Source organism: Moschus berezovskii, chromosome 2 (assembly GCF_049115385.1).
Source record: "Moschus berezovskii isolate FMDL1 chromosome 2, NW_MosBer_1.0, whole genome shotgun sequence".
NCBI lineage: Eukaryota > Metazoa > Chordata > Mammalia > Artiodactyla > Moschidae > Moschus > Moschus berezovskii.
The window spans coordinates 34,947,725-34,969,215 of NC_142461.1; the positions used below are offsets into that span (position 1 = coordinate 34,947,725).

Below are 21,491 nucleotides of genomic sequence, written 5' to 3' on the forward strand. Positions count from 1 at the left end.
TACTAATGCATATATATGGAATGTAGAAAGAGGATAATGATAACCCTGTATACGAGACAGCAAAAGAGACACAGATGTATAGAACAGTCTTTTGGACTCTGTGGGAGAGGGCAAGGGTGGGATGATTTGGGAGAATGGTATTAAAACATGTACATTATCATATGTGAAACAAATCACCAGTCCAGTTTCGATGCATGATACAGGATGCTCAGGGCTGGTGCACTGGGATGAACCAGAGGGATGGGATGGGGAGAGAGGTGGGAGGGGGGTTCAAGATGGGGAACACATGTACACCCATGGCTGATTCGTGTCAATGTATATTAAAACCAATACAATAATGTAAAGTAATTAGCCTCCAATTAAAATAAATAAATTTAAAAAATAAACAATGTAACAAATATCTTTATGTTGGTAAATTTGAAACAGACAAAACAGTTATATTCATATAAATATATTACTTAATGATTTACTAAAATTGATTCAAGAAGAAATAACTGCTAGAATTCTATTATGCTAAAAAAAATCTGAATCCATAGCACAAAATATTTCCATAAACACATAGCAGCTCCTATTAGTTTCACCTAAGACTTCTATGCATACATTTAAGGTAGATATAAAAACTCAAGAGATAAAGAGGGAAATATCTGCAATCAATTTTATACCAAAATTATAAAAGACTGACTAAAAAGGAAAATTAAAGGTCAGTTTTATTCAAACTATAGAAATAAGGAAAAAACAGTGAACTAGATCCAGTGATATATATAAATCATATAACACATGATGAATGAGCTAGTTTCATACCAAGAATGAAAGAGAATGTTACATTAGAAAGTCCAGCATGTCATTTACCACATTAAAAAATTAATGGAGAAGAACATCTCAGAAGCAGAAAATTCAGCATTTGTTCATGATAAAAGTTTTAAACTTAAACATGATTAAAAAAATTCACCATTCATGTATAATAAAACAAAATTAATGTCAACTCATGATAAAACATGAATAAACTTGACAGATGTGGAAGTAGAGGAAACTTTTTTAATCTGATAAGGAATATCTACCAAAGATTTATAAGAAATATCACTTCTTGTTTTGAAACATGAGTAATATTGCTTCATTTTAGAAAAAAAACAGGATAAGAATGTTTATTCCAACCTCTTCAATTTAACCATCTCTAGAAGTCCTAAACAATGTACAAAAATAAGAAATACACATAAAATTTTCCAGGATCAGAAAAGGAAAATCATAATTATCACTGTTTATAGGTGATATCATTATTTACAAGGATATTTTTTTAAGAAACCTATTACAGTAGAGAGCTAACAAGGTCTCTATGTTTGCAATTGACTTACAGTAACCAATTTCATTTCTATGTAACAACAACTAACAGAATGTATATTTCTTAGGTATTCCTTCATTCAAACACAAATATTTATGGAGTACTTACTATTGCCCAGTCACATTTTTGACACTGAGAATACAGAATTGAATAAAGCAGGCAAATATTTCTGCTCTCATGGAGCTTACATTCTAGTAGGGAAAAGGTACAGTAAGTTAATAAGTACAACGCAGAACGTAAGAGGCAGATATGTAAGAGGAAAAAAATAAAAGCAGGAAAGAGATCCAGGAAGGAAAAGGGAATTTTAGTTAAATATAAATTAAAATTTAGATGGGATGGCTATGGAAAGTCTCTCTAAAAGGAGACATTTAATTAAAGATCTAAAGAAGTTGAGGGGATAAGCCATTCAAATTTCTGAGAGAAGACAACTCAAACCTCAAGTGCAAAAGCCTGGAGGCAGGGCATGACTACAGTATTCTTCAAACAGGGAAGCAAGTGTGTCTACAATTGAGTAAAAGATGGTCCAGCAACTGGAGGTGAGGTTCAGAGAGGTTAAAAAGGAGCCAGAAAATGTAGGACCTCAGAGGCTATAATGACTTTCCTATAGCTCTGAAAGGAGAAGGCAATGGTGACCCACTCCAGTACTCTTGCCTGGAAAATCCCATGGACGGAGGAGCCTGGTGGGCTGCAATCCCTGGGATACGCTAAGAGTCAGACCCGACTGAGCGACTTCACTTTCACTTTTCACTTTCATGCATTGGAGAAGGAAATGGCAACACACTCCAGTGTTCTTGCCCGGAGAACCCCAGGGATGGGGGAGCCTGGTGGGCTGCTGTCTATGGGGTCACACAGAGTCAGACACGACTGAAGCGACTTAGCAGCAGCAGCAGCAGCATAGCTTTGAAAAAGATAGGAAACCACCAAAAGTTTTCAACTGAGACATGTAATGGATAGACTTATGTTTTAGGAGGATTGCTCTGGTTGCAACATTCAACAAAGACTGAAGGAAAGGAAAGAAAAAAAGCAGAAAGACCAGTTGGGGAGCTACTGCAGTAATCCAGGTTAGAGATGATGGAGAAGAAAAACAGAAGGCAACACTGCTGGTGGTAAGAAAACACTGCTGGTTTTAGTGTTGGTTAACCAACACTGCTGGTGGAAGAGTGGATATGTTTCAAAATACAACCAAAATAGTTTTTCATATCTGATGTAAAAGGTCTGAGAGAGAAATGACTCAAGGATAACGCCAGAGGTTTTTGGTTGAGGAACTGAAAGGACAGAGTTTCCTTAAGACGGAGAAAATTGCAGGAGATAGAGCCTTAATGCAGACTCAGTATGGAAGGGTTGAGGGTTGGAGGGTTGAGCATGCAGTTGGATATATAAAATCAGAAGACAGAAAAGAGATCTCTGTTGAAGATATAACTTTATGAGTCACTAACATATAGGTAACTTAAAGTCATGAGACTGGGTGAGACAACCTATGGAGTAATGACATAAAAAGAGAAGAGGCCCCAGAACTGATCCCAGGAAAACCTCAACATAGAAAGAGGTCAGGGAGAGGAGGCACAAACAGCAAACGAAATGACAAATTATGGAAGTTATTGGCAATAACAAGGGCTAGAGAATGATCAAAAAGTGAGTGGCTGAGACTAGACGGAGAACAAGATCATGTAAAGAAGCAGCCGTTGAGGAACTGAAAGAGAGTTTGAAGGATCATCCATGTGAATATCTAAATAAGAATTATAGCAGGAATCATTTTTACAGAAGTGACAATGTCACAGTGACTACTTTTTTCATTTTATGAAAAAAAAGAAGTGCCTGAAATAGCTATTATTGAGTATGATAAACTGATGATATGAGAGTCAAGGCAAGGTGTATTCATTAATAGAGGGTAGGAGAAGGGACTGAAAGCAGCAATGAGAAGCAAAGGGGAAAATTATGTCACTGTGGCTTAGTGGAGAATCAGAGAAGTCACCTTTGAGACTGCTACAGATCATGGTAGACATGAGCTATGTCAGGAAAGCTGACTATGGATGTCACTTCTCAACCTCACATTTGGTGAAGTAAGATAGTAGCCTGAGTATAGAAAACACAGAAACTACAAATCAAGGTTTATTTCCTCCCCTTCAAAGAGCTGATTGATCATTAAACATTTACCAGAAGTCTGCTGGCTATAGGAGAAACTATAAGCACAGAAAAGCTGAATTTCTATTAGCACAGAAGGTGAAGGGACATTCATAGTACAAGCTGAAAATATAGTGAATTTTGCTGATCAATGATCTTGAGTTCCAGAGAGTACACAGTAAAAGATTCAGTTCAGTTCAGTCGCTCAGTCGTGTCCGACTCTTTGCGATCCCATGAATCACAGCATAGGGAATCAGAAAAGGAGACTAAGAGATTGAGTAAGAAAACATGACAAAAGGAGCCGTAGGGAGGATTAGAGTTCTGGAATATATGATGAACTGGGAGTTTTAGGCTCCTTGCTGCTGCTGCTGCTGCTGCTAAGTCACTTCAGTCGTGTCCGACTCTGTGTGACCCCACAGACGGAAGCCCACCAGGCTCCCCCGTCCCTGGGATTCTCCAGGCAAGAACACTGGAGTGGGTTGCCATTTCCTTCTCCTTAAGAAGACTAAAAAGAACGGGATAAAGGATATGGGTGTTGAAGGAAGAGGTCTGGGAGAGAAGAGGCCAGAAGCACAAGTTGCTCAGAATCTCCCCTTTGCCTCCTGCTGACAGAGGTAGGATGTCCTGTAAATGGGAGGTCTTACTCGGAGTGCTTGGGAACTTTGTTGTCTCCTGTCAATGGTGTCTTGAAGAGCTGTGATCTTATTCCAAGTTTGAGAGTTCCCTCTCCACTCCTGAGGATGGAGGCGTGGAGTTGGACAGAGGGTTGATCTTGCTCTGAGCTCATAGATGCCCTCTTGATTTCTGTTGGAGGCCTCAAAGCCGACAAAGGGACAAGTTATTTATTTTAACTACTTGTAAATATTATATTAGAAAAATTATAAGGTACTGATAATTCTATTTAACAAAAACATGTATAAGATCTGTATGGAAAAAAGTATTAAAATGTTTAAAAGATTTAAAAACCAAATATATGGGGAGATAAACTACATTCATCCATGCATTGAGACACTCAATATCATAAAGATGCCACTTATCTCTATATAAATCTATAAAACCACATCTGTGTTAATAAAAGACTTAAGAAAAAAAGTTTTTAGGAACTTGGCAAGCCTATTTCAAATTTTACAGAGCAGCAAAACACTTCTGAAGAACAGGGTTGAGGAAACCATCCTAAGGTAAAAACTTATTAAAAACTGTAATAATTTAAAAGCACAGTGAACTGTATGATATCACTTATATATAGAATCTAAAAAAGTTAAAACTTTTTTTAAAAAAGGAAGTAAAATAGTGGTTACCAGCAGATGGAGGGTGAACTCTAAGTATGATGTTAAGAATACAAACTTGTAATGAGGAGTAAATAAGACATAGAGATCTAATCAATACATAGTACAATGTAAATAGAAATACTATTGTACTATAATAATGTAATATGATAAATATTTCTGTACTGGAAATCAAATCACAATATATAAATGTATCAAAGTAACACAAGTGACACTTTGCCTACCTTAAACTTACACAATGTTACATGTCAAACTTACTAAAAAAAAAATGTACTGACACAGAAGTAAACAAATTCACCAATGGAACATTAAAGATGTCCAAAAACAAACCCAGGTGATATACAGAAACTACCTAAAGGACTGAGCTGGTACTTGCAGACCACTGGGAAAAAGAAGAGTCATATAATAAAGTGTGCTGAAATAAGCAGCTATCTGAGTGAAACTGTAACAGGAAAGAGTCAACTTTGACTCTTCCATGCTAAATCTGTTTCTTTGACTTTTAACCCTTGATATTCCCTATGTTTGTTATAATCATAACTAATTGCCTGCCTCAGAGAGTCCTGCCCATTGCCTAGTTCATCTAAAGTACCTTTGTTCAGAACCCTGTCCATCTGTAGATGGCAGTAAGAAAGAAATTAAAATATCACCCTGCCTGAGGCTTGTTATTCTGGGAGATATTTGAAAATTAGATGTCTTTTTTGTTTCCTCACCTCCCCCTTCCATCTCTGATCCCTAGACGAACCTGGCATCCAAACCCCAACAAGTGGTTATTTTGAGACATTAGTCCCATCTTCTAGGTCAGTCAGCTCTCCGAGTAAAGTCATTATTTCTTGCCTCAACACCTCATCTCTCAGATTCATTGACCTTTTATGGGATGAGTAGAGCAAGTTTAGACTCACTAACAAACTCAAGTGAAACAGGATTTCTACTTGTCTCTACATAAAAAATTCAATGGTAATCTCAACATTATTAATACAATTTTAAAGCAAAATTTTATGAGAAAACATCCAGTCAAGACAAGATGGAGTAGACTTATCTCTCCCCCTGCTTTTCCCTGCTAAGAACAACTATAAACCATAGAAATAATGCAAGACACAATGAAAGCATAACTCTGAAAGGGGAAAATAGAAACATAAACAAGTTCAAGATACCAGGATAGAAGGAAGAGCATAGTGGCAGGACATTTTACCATTCCTTACTGAACAGAATGGGTCTTAGGTCTGACCAATAATGTAAAACAAAAGGTGGTGCTGGAGAAGACTCTTGAGAGTCCCTTGGACTGCAAGGAGATCCAACCAGTCCATTCTAGGGGAGATCAGTCCTGGGTGTTCATTGGAGGGACTGATGCCAAAGCTGAAACTCCAATACTTTGGCCACCTCATGCGACGAGTTGACTCACTGGAAAAGACTCTGATGCTGGGAAGGATTGGGGGCGGGAGGAGAAGGGGACAATTGAGAATGAGATGGCTGGATGGCATCACCGACTCAATGGACATGAGTTTGAGTGAACTCCGGGAGTTGGTGATGGACAGGGAGGCCTGGCGTGCTGTGATTCATGGGGTCGCAAAGAGTCGGACACGACTGAGCGACTGAACTGAACTGAACTGAACTGATGCTTGCATTACAAAAGAAGAAATGTCTCAAATTAATAATCTCAGTTTCTAACTCAAAAAAGTAGGGTAAAAAAGCATGAAAAACTCAAAGCTAGAGAAAGAATAAAGGAAACAATAAAGATAAAATTGTTGCAGGAAGGGGGAACCCCTTCCAGGGCCCAAAAAGGGGCTCTTGTCTAACACTCGGAAATGAACTGTCCAAGGAGCCACTCATGCTGACAAAGCAAGAGACTTCATTGGGAAGGGGTGCCTGGGCAGAGAACAGGAGGGTAAGGCAACCCAGGAGAACTACTTTGCCACATGGCTCATTCTCAGGTCTTATAGTGATGGGATTAATTTCTGGGTTATCTTTATCCAATCATTCTGACTCAGGGTCCTTCCTGGTTGTGCATGCATCGCTCAACCAAGATGGAAGCCATCAAGAAGAATTCTCAGAGGTGGTAGGACAGAGGGTGTCTCCTTTTGACCTCTTCTGAACTCTTTTAATGGGTGGTGGCTTAGTTCCTTACTGGGACCTCCTGTCATAAAATAACCCTGATGCCTGGCCAGGGTGGGAGGTTTCAGTCAGTGTGTTTCCTCTAACAAAAGCAGAAATCAATGAAATGAAAGTAGAACAATTCAGAAAATCATGAAGCAAAAAGGAAATTCTTTTTTAAAAGTCAGTAAAATTGATAAAACTGTATCTAGCAAGTTTGACAAAAATAAAAAGGGAGAAGATATAAATAAAAAATATTAAGAATACTGGAATGGGGGATCTTACCACAGGTCATGCAGTTATTAAAAATATCACAGGAGACTGTTATAAATAACTTCATGCTCATAAATTTAACAAGTCCAAAAAACACAAACTACCAAAACTATCAATTAAGGTGAAATAATCTTAATAGCCCCATAACCATTAAAAAGATTGAACTGGTAACCCAAAAAGAAATCCTCAGTTCCAGATGGTCTTTGGAGAATTCTACTAAATATTTAACAAAGAATTAACACCTACTCAGTAAAAAAGAAAAAACAACTACTGATCCATGCAAAAGCTTGGATGAATTTCAAGAGAAAGATGTTGAATGTAAAAGTCAATCACAAAAGTTAAGTACAAATGACTGTTCTATAGCTGTCTCAGTCTTTTGGACTCTGTGGGAGAGGGCAAGGGTGGGATGATTTGGGAGAATCACATTGAAACATGTATATTATCATATGTGAAATGAATCACCAGTCCAGGTTCAATGCATGATACAGGATGCTCAGGGCTGGTGTATGAGATGAACCAGAGGGATGGGATAGGGAGGGAGGTGGGAGGGGGGTTCGAGATGGGGAACACATGTACACCCAGGGCAGATTCATGTCAATGTATGGCAAAACCAATACAATAATGTAAAGTAATTAGCCTCCAATTAAAATAAATAAATTTTAAAAAATCTTATAAAAAACATAAAATAAAAAAATTTTTAAAGTTAAGTACAGCATGATTCCATTTAAATAACAATCTCAAGATGACAATATTATACAGCTGGAGGAAAAAAAAATAGTGGTTGCCTATGATTAGAGATTAAGGAGAGTGGAATAGAGAGCAAAAAGTGGCCATGACTATAAAAGAGCAACACTAATGCTTCTTGTAGTGATGAAACTTTTCTACACCTTGATTGTATCAGTGATCACTGAGGACTGTGACACTGTATTTTAGTTTTTTTTGTACTTTAGTTTTATAAGATGTTACCATTGAAGGAAAGTAGATAAAGAATATACAAGATCTCTCTGTATTATTTCTTCCAAATGCATGTGAATCTGCAACTCCCAAAATAAAAAGGCTGGTTTCAAAAAAATCAAATACATTAGTAGAACACAAATTCAACTGATTGAAAAGTACTGTATCAATGTTATTTTTTTTCATCTAAATACCATATTGTGTGTATGTAAGAGAATATCTATATTTTTAGGAATACACACAAACACTTAGTAAAGGGAAAATAAGAAACAAACATCTTAAAAGAAAATATTCAAGCAAAGCATTCTGATCTTGGGATAGGAAAGTATCTCTTAAGCAAGTGACAATAATTGTTATCATAAAAGAAAGTATTGATAAATTTAAATACATTAAAATGAACTTTTTGCTGGGTTACTTTTTTAAAAATAAAAACCATGTAAAAGAAGAACTTCTGTTCATTAAAAGACACTACAAAGGAACAGAAAATATAAGTCACCATCTGGGACAATATATCTACATTCATGCAACTGATCAAGGACTCAACATTAAAATATACCACAAATATTCTTCAAAGATCAAGAACCTAATAGAAAAATGGGGGAAAATCTATGAACTGACATTTTATAGAGGCAAGCATATAAATTGCCTATAAGCAAAAGAGAACATGTTAAATTTAATTGTTAGTAAGAAAAATGAAAATTAGGACCCTGTGAGGTAACTTATTTTACTAATTAAATCAGCAAAAATAAAGAAATCTGTAATACCCAGTGTCAAAAAGGACATAGAGTAATAGGAACTCTATGTGTGGGTTTATAGACATGTTAAACTAATTTGAAAAATAATATGGCATTATCTAGTAAAATCCTCATCTCTCCAGCAATTTCACTCGAAATTTAACATCCTACAGAAAACCTTGCATACGTGCACGTGGGGACGTGTACAGGAATATTCATGGAAGCCTGTTAACTGGACCAAGACTTTGAGAACAATCTGAACATACATTCATAACACAAAAGTAAATAGTGTGAAATGAATTACAGCCCCATACAAGAATATGGAAGAATCTTAGAAGCAAAACACAGAAAGAGAAAAGCAAGTTGTATAAGACCATAGTGTATAATTTCCATTTATGCTTTTTATATATGTGTAATCAATATAATATATAATTTATTTATATATTTATATATTATATAAATTTATGTATTTATATATTATAGTCAAATATATTTACATTAAGTTAAGGAAATATTACTTGAACACATTTATATATTATATATTTATATATTATAGTCAAATATATTTATATTAAGTTATGGAAATATTACTTGAACAGGGTTGTATTTTAAACTATAGATGTTGATGTTGACTGAAGTTTGAAAATGTAAAAACCTAAGCATTTTCTCATTGCAAACTGATTTCATATTCTCTAAATCCTTCATGCTTATGCATGATTCAAAATAAATGGTAGAGCTGAAAATCTGAGAATAATTAGTATTTCTTAATTACCTCTATTCTGATTAACATTTACTTCTTTTTATGTAAAGTAGAATAAATTTAGTGTAATGTATTTCTAGTTATTTGATTTTCTACTCAGAACAGAATTATAAACAAGTTGGCTTAATCCTTATGTATTTAACATGGCACAATATTATGAATAAATATTTTGATTAATATATTTCCTCAGGGATTTTTAATGATATTTTCAACTCTTAAATATATTCAACACTATTATCAAATTACAGGCATTAAAATTTTCATTTGCATATGGTTTTAGACTGTTTAATACATTCCATAATTCAAAACTCTAAAAATAATGCAAATATAATTTCCTTTTTTGCAACCTTATGTCTGAAAAATGCTAATTTAATATCCTAAACTAGTATTCATAATTATTGGCAAAATGCCAAGGAGATCATTGGTTGATGTCAGAATCACAATATTTCCGGCAAAAAACAACAATTACTGCTTAATAATATTCAAGAATACTATACAAAATGCAGTTAAATTTGCTCTAATAAAGCAAGGTATTAGCATGAAAGGATATTTAATTGTTCTTGAAGTGCACCATTAGCAGGCCAGGGTGGCATTACACAACATGATGACATAAACTGGTATATCAGAGTTAAAAGGAACTTTCACTCCTCTTTATATTTTCATATCATTATATTTAAACTACAATCTATTTTATATAAATACCAAAGATATTAAATAAGATTCCATGTTTTCATTAAGCAAATCAAAATATAAAATAGCCCCTAAAGAAGTTGAGAGTTATGTGCAAGGGTCATGTATGGATGTGAGAGTTGGACTGTGAAGAAAGCTGATCGCCGAAGAATTGATGCTTTTGAACTGTGGTGCTGGAGAAGACTCTTGAGAGTCCCTTGTACCGCAAGGAGATCCAACCAGTCCATTCTAAGGGAGATCGATCCTGGGTGTTCATTGGAAGGATTGATGCTAAAGCTGAAACTCCAATACTTTGGCCACATCATGCGACGAGTTGACTCACTGGAAAAGACTCTGATGCTGGGAAAGGTTGGGGGTGGGAGGAGAAGGGGACGACCGAGAATGAGATGGCTGGATGGTATCACCAACTCTGTGGACGTGAGTTTGAGTGAACTCAGGGAGTTGGTAATGGATAGGGAGGCCTGGCGTGCTGTGATTCATGGGGTCGCGGAGAGTTGGACACGACTGAGCGACTGAACTGAACTGAACTGAACTGAATGCTATAATGAACAATATTAAATAAGAACTTGGAACGTTAGATCAATGAATTAAGGAGACGGCAAGAGTGAACATTGGAATTTTAGGAATCAGTGAAATAAATTGGACAGGAGTGGGAGAATTTAATTCAGATGACCATTATATCTACTACTGTGGGCAAGAATCCCTAAGAAAAAATGGAGTAACCCTTATAGTCAACAAGAAAGTCTGAAATGCAGTACTTGGGTGCAATCTCATAAACAACAGAATGATCTTGGTTCACTTCCAAGGCAAACCATTCAATATCACGGTAATCCAAGTCTACGCCCCAACCACTAATGCCAAAGAAGCTGAAGTTAAACAGTTCTATGAAGACCTACAAGATCTTCTAGAACTAACATCAAAAACAGATGTCCTTTTCATCACATGGGAATGGAATACAAAGTAGGATGTCAAGAGATACCTGGAGTAATAGGCAAGTTTGGCCTTAGAGTACAAAATGAAGCACGGAAAGGCAAAAAGAGTTGTGTGAAGAGAATGCACTGGTTGGAGCAAACACCCTCTTCCAACAACACAAGAGACAACTCTACACATGGACATCACCCGATGGTCAATACCGAAATCAGACTGATTATTTTCTTTGCAGCTAAGGAGGGAGAAGCTCTATATAGTCAGCAAAAACAAGACCGGGAGCTGACGGTGGCTCAGATCATGAACTCCTTATTGCCAAACTCAGAATTAAATTGAAGAAAGTAGGGAAAACAACTAGGTCATTCAGGTATGACCTAAATCAAATCTTTTATGATTATACAGTGTAAGTGATGAACAGATTCGAAGGACTAGATCTGATAGACAGAGTTCCTCAAGAACTATGGACAGAGATTCACAACATTGTACAGGAGGAGATGATCAAAACCATCACCACGAAGAAGAAATGCAAAAAGGCAAAATGGCTGTCTGAGGAGGCCTTACAAATAGCTGAGAAAAGAAGAGAAGCAACAGGTAAAGGGAAAAGGAAAGATACACCCATCTGAATGCAGAATTCCAAAGAAAGCAAGGAGAGATAAGCCTTCCAAAGTGAAAAATCAAAAAAAAAAGTGTGTGGGGGGGAAACAATAGAATGGAAAAGACTAGAGAGCTCTTCAACAAAATTAGAGATATCAAGGGAACATTTCATACAAGTTGCTGGTGCTAAGTCATTTCAGTTGGCCCAATGGACCATAGCCTTCCAGGCTCCTCTGTCTATGGGATTCTCCCATAGAACCCTGGACTGGCAAGAATACTGGACTGGGTTGCCATTCCTTCTCCAGAAGATCCTCCTGAGCCAGGTCTCCAGCACTGCAAGCAGATTCTTTACTCTCTGAGCTATTAGGGAAGCCCTGTTTCATGCAAAGATGGGCACAGAAAAGGATAGAAATGGTATGGACCTAACAGAAGCAGAGGATACTAAGAGGTAACAAGAATACACAGAAGAACTATACAGAAAAAGATCTTAATGACCCAGATATCCACGATGGTGTGCTCACACACCTAGGGCCAGACATCCTGGACTGAGGAGTTAAGTGGGCCTTCAGAAGCATCACTACAAACAAAGCTAGTGGATGTGATGGAATTCTAGCTGAAATATTTCAAATCCTAAAAGATAATGCTGTGAAAGTGCTTCAATCAATATGCCAGCAAAATTGGAAAACTCAGCAGTGGCCACAGGAAGGAAAAGGTCAGTTTTCATTTCAATCCCTAAGAAAGACAATGCCAAAGAATGCTCAAATTACTGCATAATTGTACTCATCTCACATGCAAGCAAAGTATTGCTCAAAATCCTCCAAGCTAGGCTTCAATAGTACATGAACCAAGAATTTTCATATGTACAAGCTGGATTTAGAAAAGGCAGAGGAACCAGAAATCAAATCGATAGTGAAGGACAGGGGAGGACAACGAAAAACTGGCGTGCTACAGTCCATGGGGTCGCAGAATATACGACATGACTTACAGACTGAACAACAAAAAATGTTGATACCTTTAACTTTCTAAAGGCGCCACCATGAACTTCCTGGGAGGATGAGCTTCCCTCATAGCTCAGTTGGTAAATCATCTGCCTGCAATGCAGGAGACCTGGGTTAAATTCCTGGGTCAAGAAGATCCCCTGTAGAACGAAATGGCAACCCACTCCAGTATTCTTGCTTGGAGAATCCCATGGACAGAGGAGCCTGGCAGGCTACAATCAATGGGATCACAAGAGTCAGACATGACTTAGTGACTAAAACACCACCATCTTTAACTTTTCACATGTCTGATCACCATTCAAAGCCTCTAAAGTAGTAATTTCTTTTTCCAGTAGTCATGTATGGATATGAGAGTTGGACCATAAAGCTGAGCACTGAAGAATTGATGTTTTTGAACTGTGGTGTTGGTGAGGGCTCTTGAGAGTCCCTTGGACTGCAAGGAGATCCAACAAGTCCATCCTAAAGGAAATCAGTCCTGAATATTCATTGGAAGGACTGATGCTGAAGCTCCAATACTCTGGTCACCTGATGTAAAGAACCAACTCATTGGACCCTGATGCTGGGAAAGATTGAAGGCGGGAGAAGAAGAGGATGACAGAGGATGAGATGGTTGGATGGCATCACTGACGTGATGGACGTGAGTTTGAGTAGGTTCCGGGAGTTGGTGATGGACAGGGAAGCCTGGCGTGCTGCAGTCCATGGAGTCGCAAAGAGTCGGACACGACTGAGCAACTGAGAGTAGTAATTACTTTCTGAAAGTAGTAATTTCTTTCTCTTATCTGCGATTTATGTGACTGCAGAGACATTCAATTAATTGCATAATGATCCTCGCTTCTTTTAGAGTAAAATATATTTCACAGATAGAGGAAAACTTGTTATAATATATAGTTATCTTCACAAAAACTAACCTGTTGACTATTTTAGTAACCCATTGTTTGGTTTACAGAGGGAAGAAAAATGGCTTTTCTCCAGTATTTAGGGAAATTGTTTCCATAATTGTACAGAAAATAGTTTAAACCATAAAAATTAACTTTTAGAGTACAATCTCATTTGTTATAGAAAAATGTAGAGAAATTAGCATGGCATATCAGGAAAAGTGAGGTAAAAGTGAAAGTTGTTCAGTCGTGTTTGATTCTTTGTGGCCCCATAGACTATATAGTCCATGGAATTCTCTAAGGAAGAATACTGGAGTGACTAGCCTTTACCTTCTCCAGGGGATCTTTCCAACCCAGGGATCGAACCCAGGTATCCCATGTTGAAAGGAAGTGAAGTCACTCAGTCGTGTCCAACTCTTTGTGACCCCATGGACTGTAGCCCACTAGGCTCCTCCATCTATGGAATTTTCTAGGCAAGAGTACTGGAGTGGGCTGCAATTTCCTTCTCCAGGGGATCTTCCTGACCCAGGGATTGAACCAAGGTCTCCCGTGTTGCAGGCAGACACTTTACCATCTGAGCCACCAGGGAATCCCTGATGGGATTCCCGCATTGAAGGCAGATTCTTCACCAGCTAAGCCACAAGGGACACCCAAGAATACTGGAGTGGGTAGCCTATCCCTTCTCCAGGCAATCTTCCAGACCCAGGAATTGAACTGGGGTCTCCTGCATTGAAGGTGGATTCTTTACCAACTGAGCTATCTTGATACTAAACTGGCTTGAAAAGTAAAGTTATACAACTGTCTAAGAAAGATTAATCCAGTTTATAACAGCAAGTTTATGGAAAAAATATTCAATGTCACACAGAATGGACTACTGGAGAACAGTCTAGGAGGAAGCTAAGGTTCCCATGGAGATCAGCTTTAGAAGGGTGGGAGTGATAATTAAAAAGAAAAAGGAGCAGTGCAATAGGTAGTTTAAAGGTGGTTTTGAAAGTCCCCCATAATCTCCTCCTTAATCCCCCAATTTAATTTAATTTGTTCTTCCAATGAAGAAATTTCAAGATAAGCTTGTTAGGTACTTTTCTATCAGATTTTTAACCCCTAAGTCTCCCCTTCCCACTTAACCCCAGTATAAAAATTCAGAACTTGCCAACTAATGTGAAAAAGGCATCAGTGGGAGCTTGGGAGACACTGAAAGAGGAGTATCAAAGATGATAAATGACCTATTTTTGAATTGACTCTTTCAGTAGATTGTAGACACTATAAAAAGAAATTTTTTAAATTAAGAAATTAGCTTATTTATGAATTACGGTGATTTGTGAATTAAGTCATGTTAATTTTGAGGCAATGGTAGCATCTCAAGATGGAAATTATAAATAGATAAATTATTGATGCGCAGCTAAGTACAGCAATATGTAGCTTTGAAAGTCATCAGCAAAGATGTTATATTTGAAAATATATTATGGAATTACATTTTAGAACCCAGCAAAAAACCTGGGGCCCATCTTAATACATCCATGTTAAGTAGTAACTGTCAATGAGAAACTACAACAATCCAAGATAACAGGACCACTAAATCCTCAGAACACTGAGTATTAAAGATATGGGTCATCCATTTTCTTCCCCAAGAGACCCTCCCGACCCAGCGATCAAGCCCACATCTCCTGCTTGGCAAGCAAATTCTTTACCACAAGTCTCCTGAGAAACCCCCAGCTTACCACATAAAAAACTCCAGTGGGTGCTGGTTAAACCAAGCATAAACCCTGAATGAGAACTTTAAAAAAAAAAAGGAAGAAATATATCAAGTACATGTTATGATTAGAAATAGACTGTTTGGCTATGAATATTTTCTTAATATATATTAATTTTTTCTAATCCCTCCCTTAGTATTACGTGTTTCAAGTTCCTTCCCCCATGCCCTGCATCCTTTCCATGTCTCTAGCTCCTACTAGATAGCCTCTTACTTCATACTCTTCCTACCTACTGGACCCAGTTCCTCGATTCTGATAATAATGTTCTTCTCCCTCTGTGTCCCCAACATACGAAAATGCCCTGCCATTGCCAATCTCTGAGCTGTCTGCTTCTTCCCTAGATGACATCTTAGATCTTCTGTAACCTATATAACCAACCCCATGTATTATAGTTATTTTATTCAAAATGATCTAAAGTAGTTCTTTTTCTGACGTAAACCCAAAATGACACCCTGATTTTTCCTAAATGAAAAGGCAAAACATGGGAAAAATTCATTAACTGTTTTTAAAATTGCAAAAGCAAATAAAACATTCCTCCTAGCCTATTTTTCTTCACTTGTATACAGAGGATACATGATAAAGATTTTACATGTAGTCTAAAGGCCAAGAGAAACATCAATAACCTCAGATATGCAGATGACACCACCCTTATGGCAGAAAGTGAAGAGGAACTCAAAGGCCTCTTGATGAAAGTGAAAGAGGAGAGTGAAAAGGTTGGCTTGAAGCTCAACATTCAGAAAACAAAGATCATGGCATCTGGTCCTCACTTCATGGGAAATAGATGGGGAAACAGTGGAAACAGTGTCAGACTTTATTTTTGGGGGCTCCAAAATCACTGTGGATGCTGATTGCAGCCATGAAATTAAAAGACGCTTATTCCTTGGAAGGAAAGTTATGACCAACCTAGATAGCATATTAAAAAGCAGAGACATTACTTTGCCAATCAAGGTCCGTCTAGTCAAGGCTATGGTTTTTCCCATGGTCATGTATAGATGTGAGAGTTGGACTGTGAAGAAAGCTGATGGCCAAAGAATTGATGCTTTTGAACTGTGGTGCTTTAGAAGACTCTTGAGAGTCCCTTGGACTGCAAGATCCAACCAGTCCATTCTAAAGGAGATCAATCCTGGGTGTTCATTGGAAGGACTTATGCTAAAGCTGAAACTCCAATACTTTGGCCACCTCATGCGACGAGTTGACTCACTGGAAAAGAGTCTGATGCTAGAAGGGATTGGGGGTAGGAGGAGACGGGGATGATAGAGAATGAGATGGCTGGATGGCATCACCGACTCGATGGACATGAGTTTGAGTGAACTCCGGGAGCTGGTGATGGACAGGGAGGCGTGGCGTGCTGTGGTTCATGGGGTCGCAAAGAGTCGGACACGACTAAGTGACTGAACTGAACTGAACTGAAAGGCCAAGAATCAATCCCTAATGAAAGGAGGGAAACTGTCTTTAGAGATACACTTATATGTTGGGACTGAAGAGAAAAGCAAAGCTTGGGCTAATTTTAGGGCACCCCTGCCACCAATAAACACATCAGACCTGGCATCTTACCATAGAGAGAACAGTAGGATTGGGGCGGGGGGACAGGGAAAGGGACAGGAAAAGGCAGCCTTACTAAAATATACTATGTGCTTTAACCCCAAAGTTCCAAAATTTCTCTATTTGGCCACTTTGGAGCAATGGCCCGGCCAGCCTTCCTGCCTGCTCTGCTCCAACATCCCTGACTGTCACCCACTTACAGACAGCCCACAATCAGCTGTCACACATCCTTAAACACAGAAGAAACTCATTCAAGCTTGGAATTTTTATTATGACACAGAGCTCAATATCTTTAACTACTAACCTGAAACAATAATTTCTTAGTATGAATTACTATGTTAAAAAGAATGCCTAAGCCACATTAGAAAAGGAAAATGTTTCTTGATGAAAACCACCACTATGACACCCCAAATCCTTAGCTCTAATTTTTTTTTTAATTATTGTGAGTGCTATATTTGCTCCCTGACTTTATAACCTCTGTGGAAATATATAAAGATTATCCAAACAAGAAGCACGACTTCCTGACAACAATAGAATCACCTACAGATTTTCCCTGGTGGTTCAGACGGTAACGTGTCTGTCTACGGTGCGGGAGACCCGGATTCGATCCCTGGGTGGGGAAGATCCTCTGGAGAAGGAAATGGCAACCCACTCCAGTACTCTTGCCTGGAAAATCCCATGGACAGAGGAGCCTGGTAGGCTACAGTCCATGGGGTCACAAAGAGTCGGACATGACTGAGCGACTTCACCTTCACGGCCCCATTTGGAAGGGACTTAAACTACAGGCAGGAGGAGACATGGGAAAGCTCTATGATGACAGAAGTGGAGGGTCAGTTCTGATGGAACCTTGAAAGCATAGGGAAGCTGGAGGCAGCCTGAGGGGATTCTCCCCCTAATACCAAAAATTTTAAAATTAGTATTGATAATAGAAAAACAATGAAACACTAGTCTAAACAAAAAGATGATTATCAAAGCCTTAGTATAACCTATCATTAAAAGTATTTAATTCATGTTTTATTCAAATATGACACTATTTATTCAAATAGTATGACATATTTATTCAAATATTTATTCAAATAGTATGACATATTTATTCAAATATGACACTATTTATTCAAATATGACACTAGATTCCAAGGAATACTTTTTAGGAAAAAATCATTAGAGATATTAGCTAAGTGATTATTTGAATTCATAAAAAATATCTGTTGTTCTTATATCATTACTACTAGGAGAAAGTTATATCTGTAAATGTTTTCATTCTTAAATGTTAGATACTTTAGAACTCACAGGTAACAACCACTTTATAAAAACATTCAATATCTCAGCTAAAACTTTATGCAGTTTTCCTGAAAAGAGACTAAACCCTTCATGGTTTTTATGTAATTTTCTTTCTTCCTCATTTTTGATCTCTTTGTCTGACCAGAAATTTTTAATACCATTTTTCTGTAATCACTGCAGAAGATTTGAACTGTCAGCCTGATAACACAGACATAATGAGATTCTTAAATGGGGCATTAATTCCTTCCATTTTGCTTTTTTAAAATACTGATGAAAGTTTGATGTTTTAGTATGAGAAAATAAATAAGGGATGACTTGATAGTTATTCCTCTGGACAAAGAAAAATGAGCAGAAATGGCCGTGATTAAGTTTGAAATGGGTCAGAGTGATCCACTGAGCTGTCTCCACCATTAACACATGAGTGTCCCTCAATTACCACTAATATTCAAGAAGCTCCGTTTTCCAACTATAGTCGAAGTAGTTTGGAATTCATAATCTTTAAATTCATTTTGCCATAAAATAATGATACAGTATGAGTCCATGAATCTGAATATCTGAGAGTTAGGTATGGATCAATGGAAACAAAAATACCATACCTTTGTATTAACTTTCGCCTTTGCTTTACATTTGCTTTTTTCTCTGGCTTCACGAAGACCTTTTTGAGTAGGACCTTCTGGTGCATTTTCCTTTTCATAAGTACGAACAACTGTAAGATAATACAATTTACTCTTAACGTTTATACTGTTGGTCTGTAAGAAATATTATAACCAAAAAAGAAAGCCAAATTCATTACACATGTATTTTTTGAAGTATTAAAATAACAATATTAAAACCATAACAAAATGTTATAAGTGAAGTTTCAAATTCATCTCCCAAAAATGCAGGGTGGTAACGCTGCAAGGTTAGTGAATTGGTTTGGCGAGCCAGCTGAAGAGCATGTAAGCCAATCTCCAACTCAATTATATCTAAATTCCTGCTTTCATGAGATTTCATATATTAATAAACAAAGCTGAAGGGAGTCAAAGGAGAGAATTATAAGCAATAACAAAAATTTCCCAGGTGGAACTGGATAATAAAGAAGAGATTTTTAAATGAACATTGTATTAATAATATATCCTCTATGCTTCATAATGTTGAAAAAAAACAGAAAACACAGGGTAACATTCCAAAATAGTTGTAATATTCGTGTCTAAACTCCCCTGGACATAAGGAACAGTCCTCAGGAATTATTTGAGGGGAAAAGAAAAGTGATAGGAAAACTCTGTTTCTTTTACACATATTTTCATATACATATACATGTTTGAGTTGAGTTGAGTTCAGTTGCTCAGTCGTGTCTGACTCTGCAACCCCATGAATCACAGCATGCCAGGCCTCCCTGTCCATCACCAACTCCGGGAATTCACTCAAACTCATGTCCATCGAGTCGGTGATGCCATCCAGCCATCTCATTCTGTCATCCCCTTCTCCTCCTGCCCCTAATCCCTCCCAGTATCAGAGTCTCTTCCAGTGAGTCAACTCATCGCATGAGGTGGCCAAAGTATTGGAGTTTCAGCTTTAGCATCAGTCCTTCCAATGAACACCCAGGACTGATCTCTTTTAGAATGGACTGGTTAGATCTCCTTGCAGTCCAAGGGACTCTCAAGAGTCTTCTCCAACACCACAGTTCAAAGGCATCAATTTTTCGGCAATCAGCTTCCTTCACAGTCCAACTCTCACATCCATACAAGACCACTGGAAAAACCATAGCCTTGACTAGACGGACCTTTGTTGGAAAAGTAATGTCTCTTGCTGCTGCTGCTAAGTCACTTCAGTCGTGTCCGACTCTGTGTGACCCCATAGATGGAAGCCCACCAGGCTCCCCGTCCCTGGGATTCTCCAAGCAAGAACACTGGAGTGGGTTGCCATTTCCTTCTCTTAGGTATACATAATTCCCTCCTGTATTTTAAACAGCCAGCTGATTTCAAATAATTTTAACAGTTATAATCATTAACTCTTAAATGACTAAATGTTCTAATTATAACATCAATCTATGACAGAGAAAAGACAAGGAACATAAAAATATCTCGGAAGATTCTTTGTCAAGGTTCTCAAATAATTCTGACGTTATAAAGGTGAGGAACCTATGCCAGCTAGCATTTAGTTTCTTTCCTGATCCAATTTTTCCTACTCAGTACCAGTTTCAAAGAAGTAAACCATCAAAATAACCCCCACAATAACATAAAAGCCAAATGTTGCACAAGTTAGTACTACATAAAAGTACGGTAAAAACTTCAAACACTAGGGTATCCAGACTGTCTGTCTTCCCTCAATGGTGCTACAAGTTAGGGCCCCGCAGAATCTGTGAATCAAAATGTGGAGGAAAGGCAACAATTACAGCTCGTTGAGATTAGAGAAAAACTTTCACTTCAAATTCTCTTTTATAGCATTTTCTTCTTCTACAACTAAGAGTGAAAGCCTGGTATTGATGATTTAAAATAATAATAGCTAGCATTTATGCTTCATTGATGTTTCACTATTTAAAAGCTACTTGTCTAAACAGCATATGTGTTATTTCATGACATCCTGGCAATAACGCTGTGTAGTTTACTATCTTTTGTTCCCTTTTACACACAAGGAGAATTTGTATAGCAATATCTATAGGGAAGAAAGGAGAAAGCAATAAAGAGAGATCCAGGATTTCAGTGGATAATTCTAGGAATATGAGCAGACCTTATGTAGAATGCAAAACATTACTAAACACCAATTTTCAAGAGATAAAATAAAAAGCAAGAGACAAACAGCAAAATGATAAGGATAAATGAAAGTAAAATAACAAAAAGTGCTTAGTTTACAAGTATATGCAGTTCCACAAGCAAAATGAAATTACAAGAATTTACACTTCAATAATATTTTAGGAAAAAATTAAACATTTGCAACCAAAACATGAGAATTTACATTTATAATGTATGTGTAATGAAAAGAAAAATAATACTTCTTAATCATTTGTCAATATACCAATAATAGCATGATTTCCACTATCAGATAACTATCACATTTATTTATACAAAGATTTATTGAACAAATGTGCTCAAACATTTGGTCTTTGTCACATTCATGGTTAAGTGAAAACTGCTTTTCAAAGAGCTGACTCATTTGAAAAGACCCTGACTCTGGGAAAGATTGAGGGCAGGAGAAGGGGACAACAGAGGATGAGATGGCTGGATGGCATCACTGACTCAATGGACTTGGGTTTGGGTGGACTCCGGCAGTTGGTGATGGACAGGGAGGCCTGGTGTGCTACG

At 37.5% G+C, this 21,491-nt stretch overlaps 1 protein-coding gene across 2 annotated transcripts in view; it reads right to left on the reverse strand.

The window, feature by feature from the left end:
- SPAG16 (sperm associated antigen 16) overlaps positions 1 to 21,491 on the reverse strand; it is a 1,112,034-nt gene that overhangs the window by 1,022,789 nt on the left and 67,754 nt on the right. For both annotated transcript variants that reach the window (XM_055398454.2, XM_088842002.1), the window contains exon 9: positions 18,807 to 18,916. In XM_055398454.2, the coding sequence (XP_055254429.2) occupies positions 18,807 to 18,916 (110 nt within the window). The remainder of the gene's footprint in view (positions 1 to 18,806; positions 18,917 to 21,491) is intronic.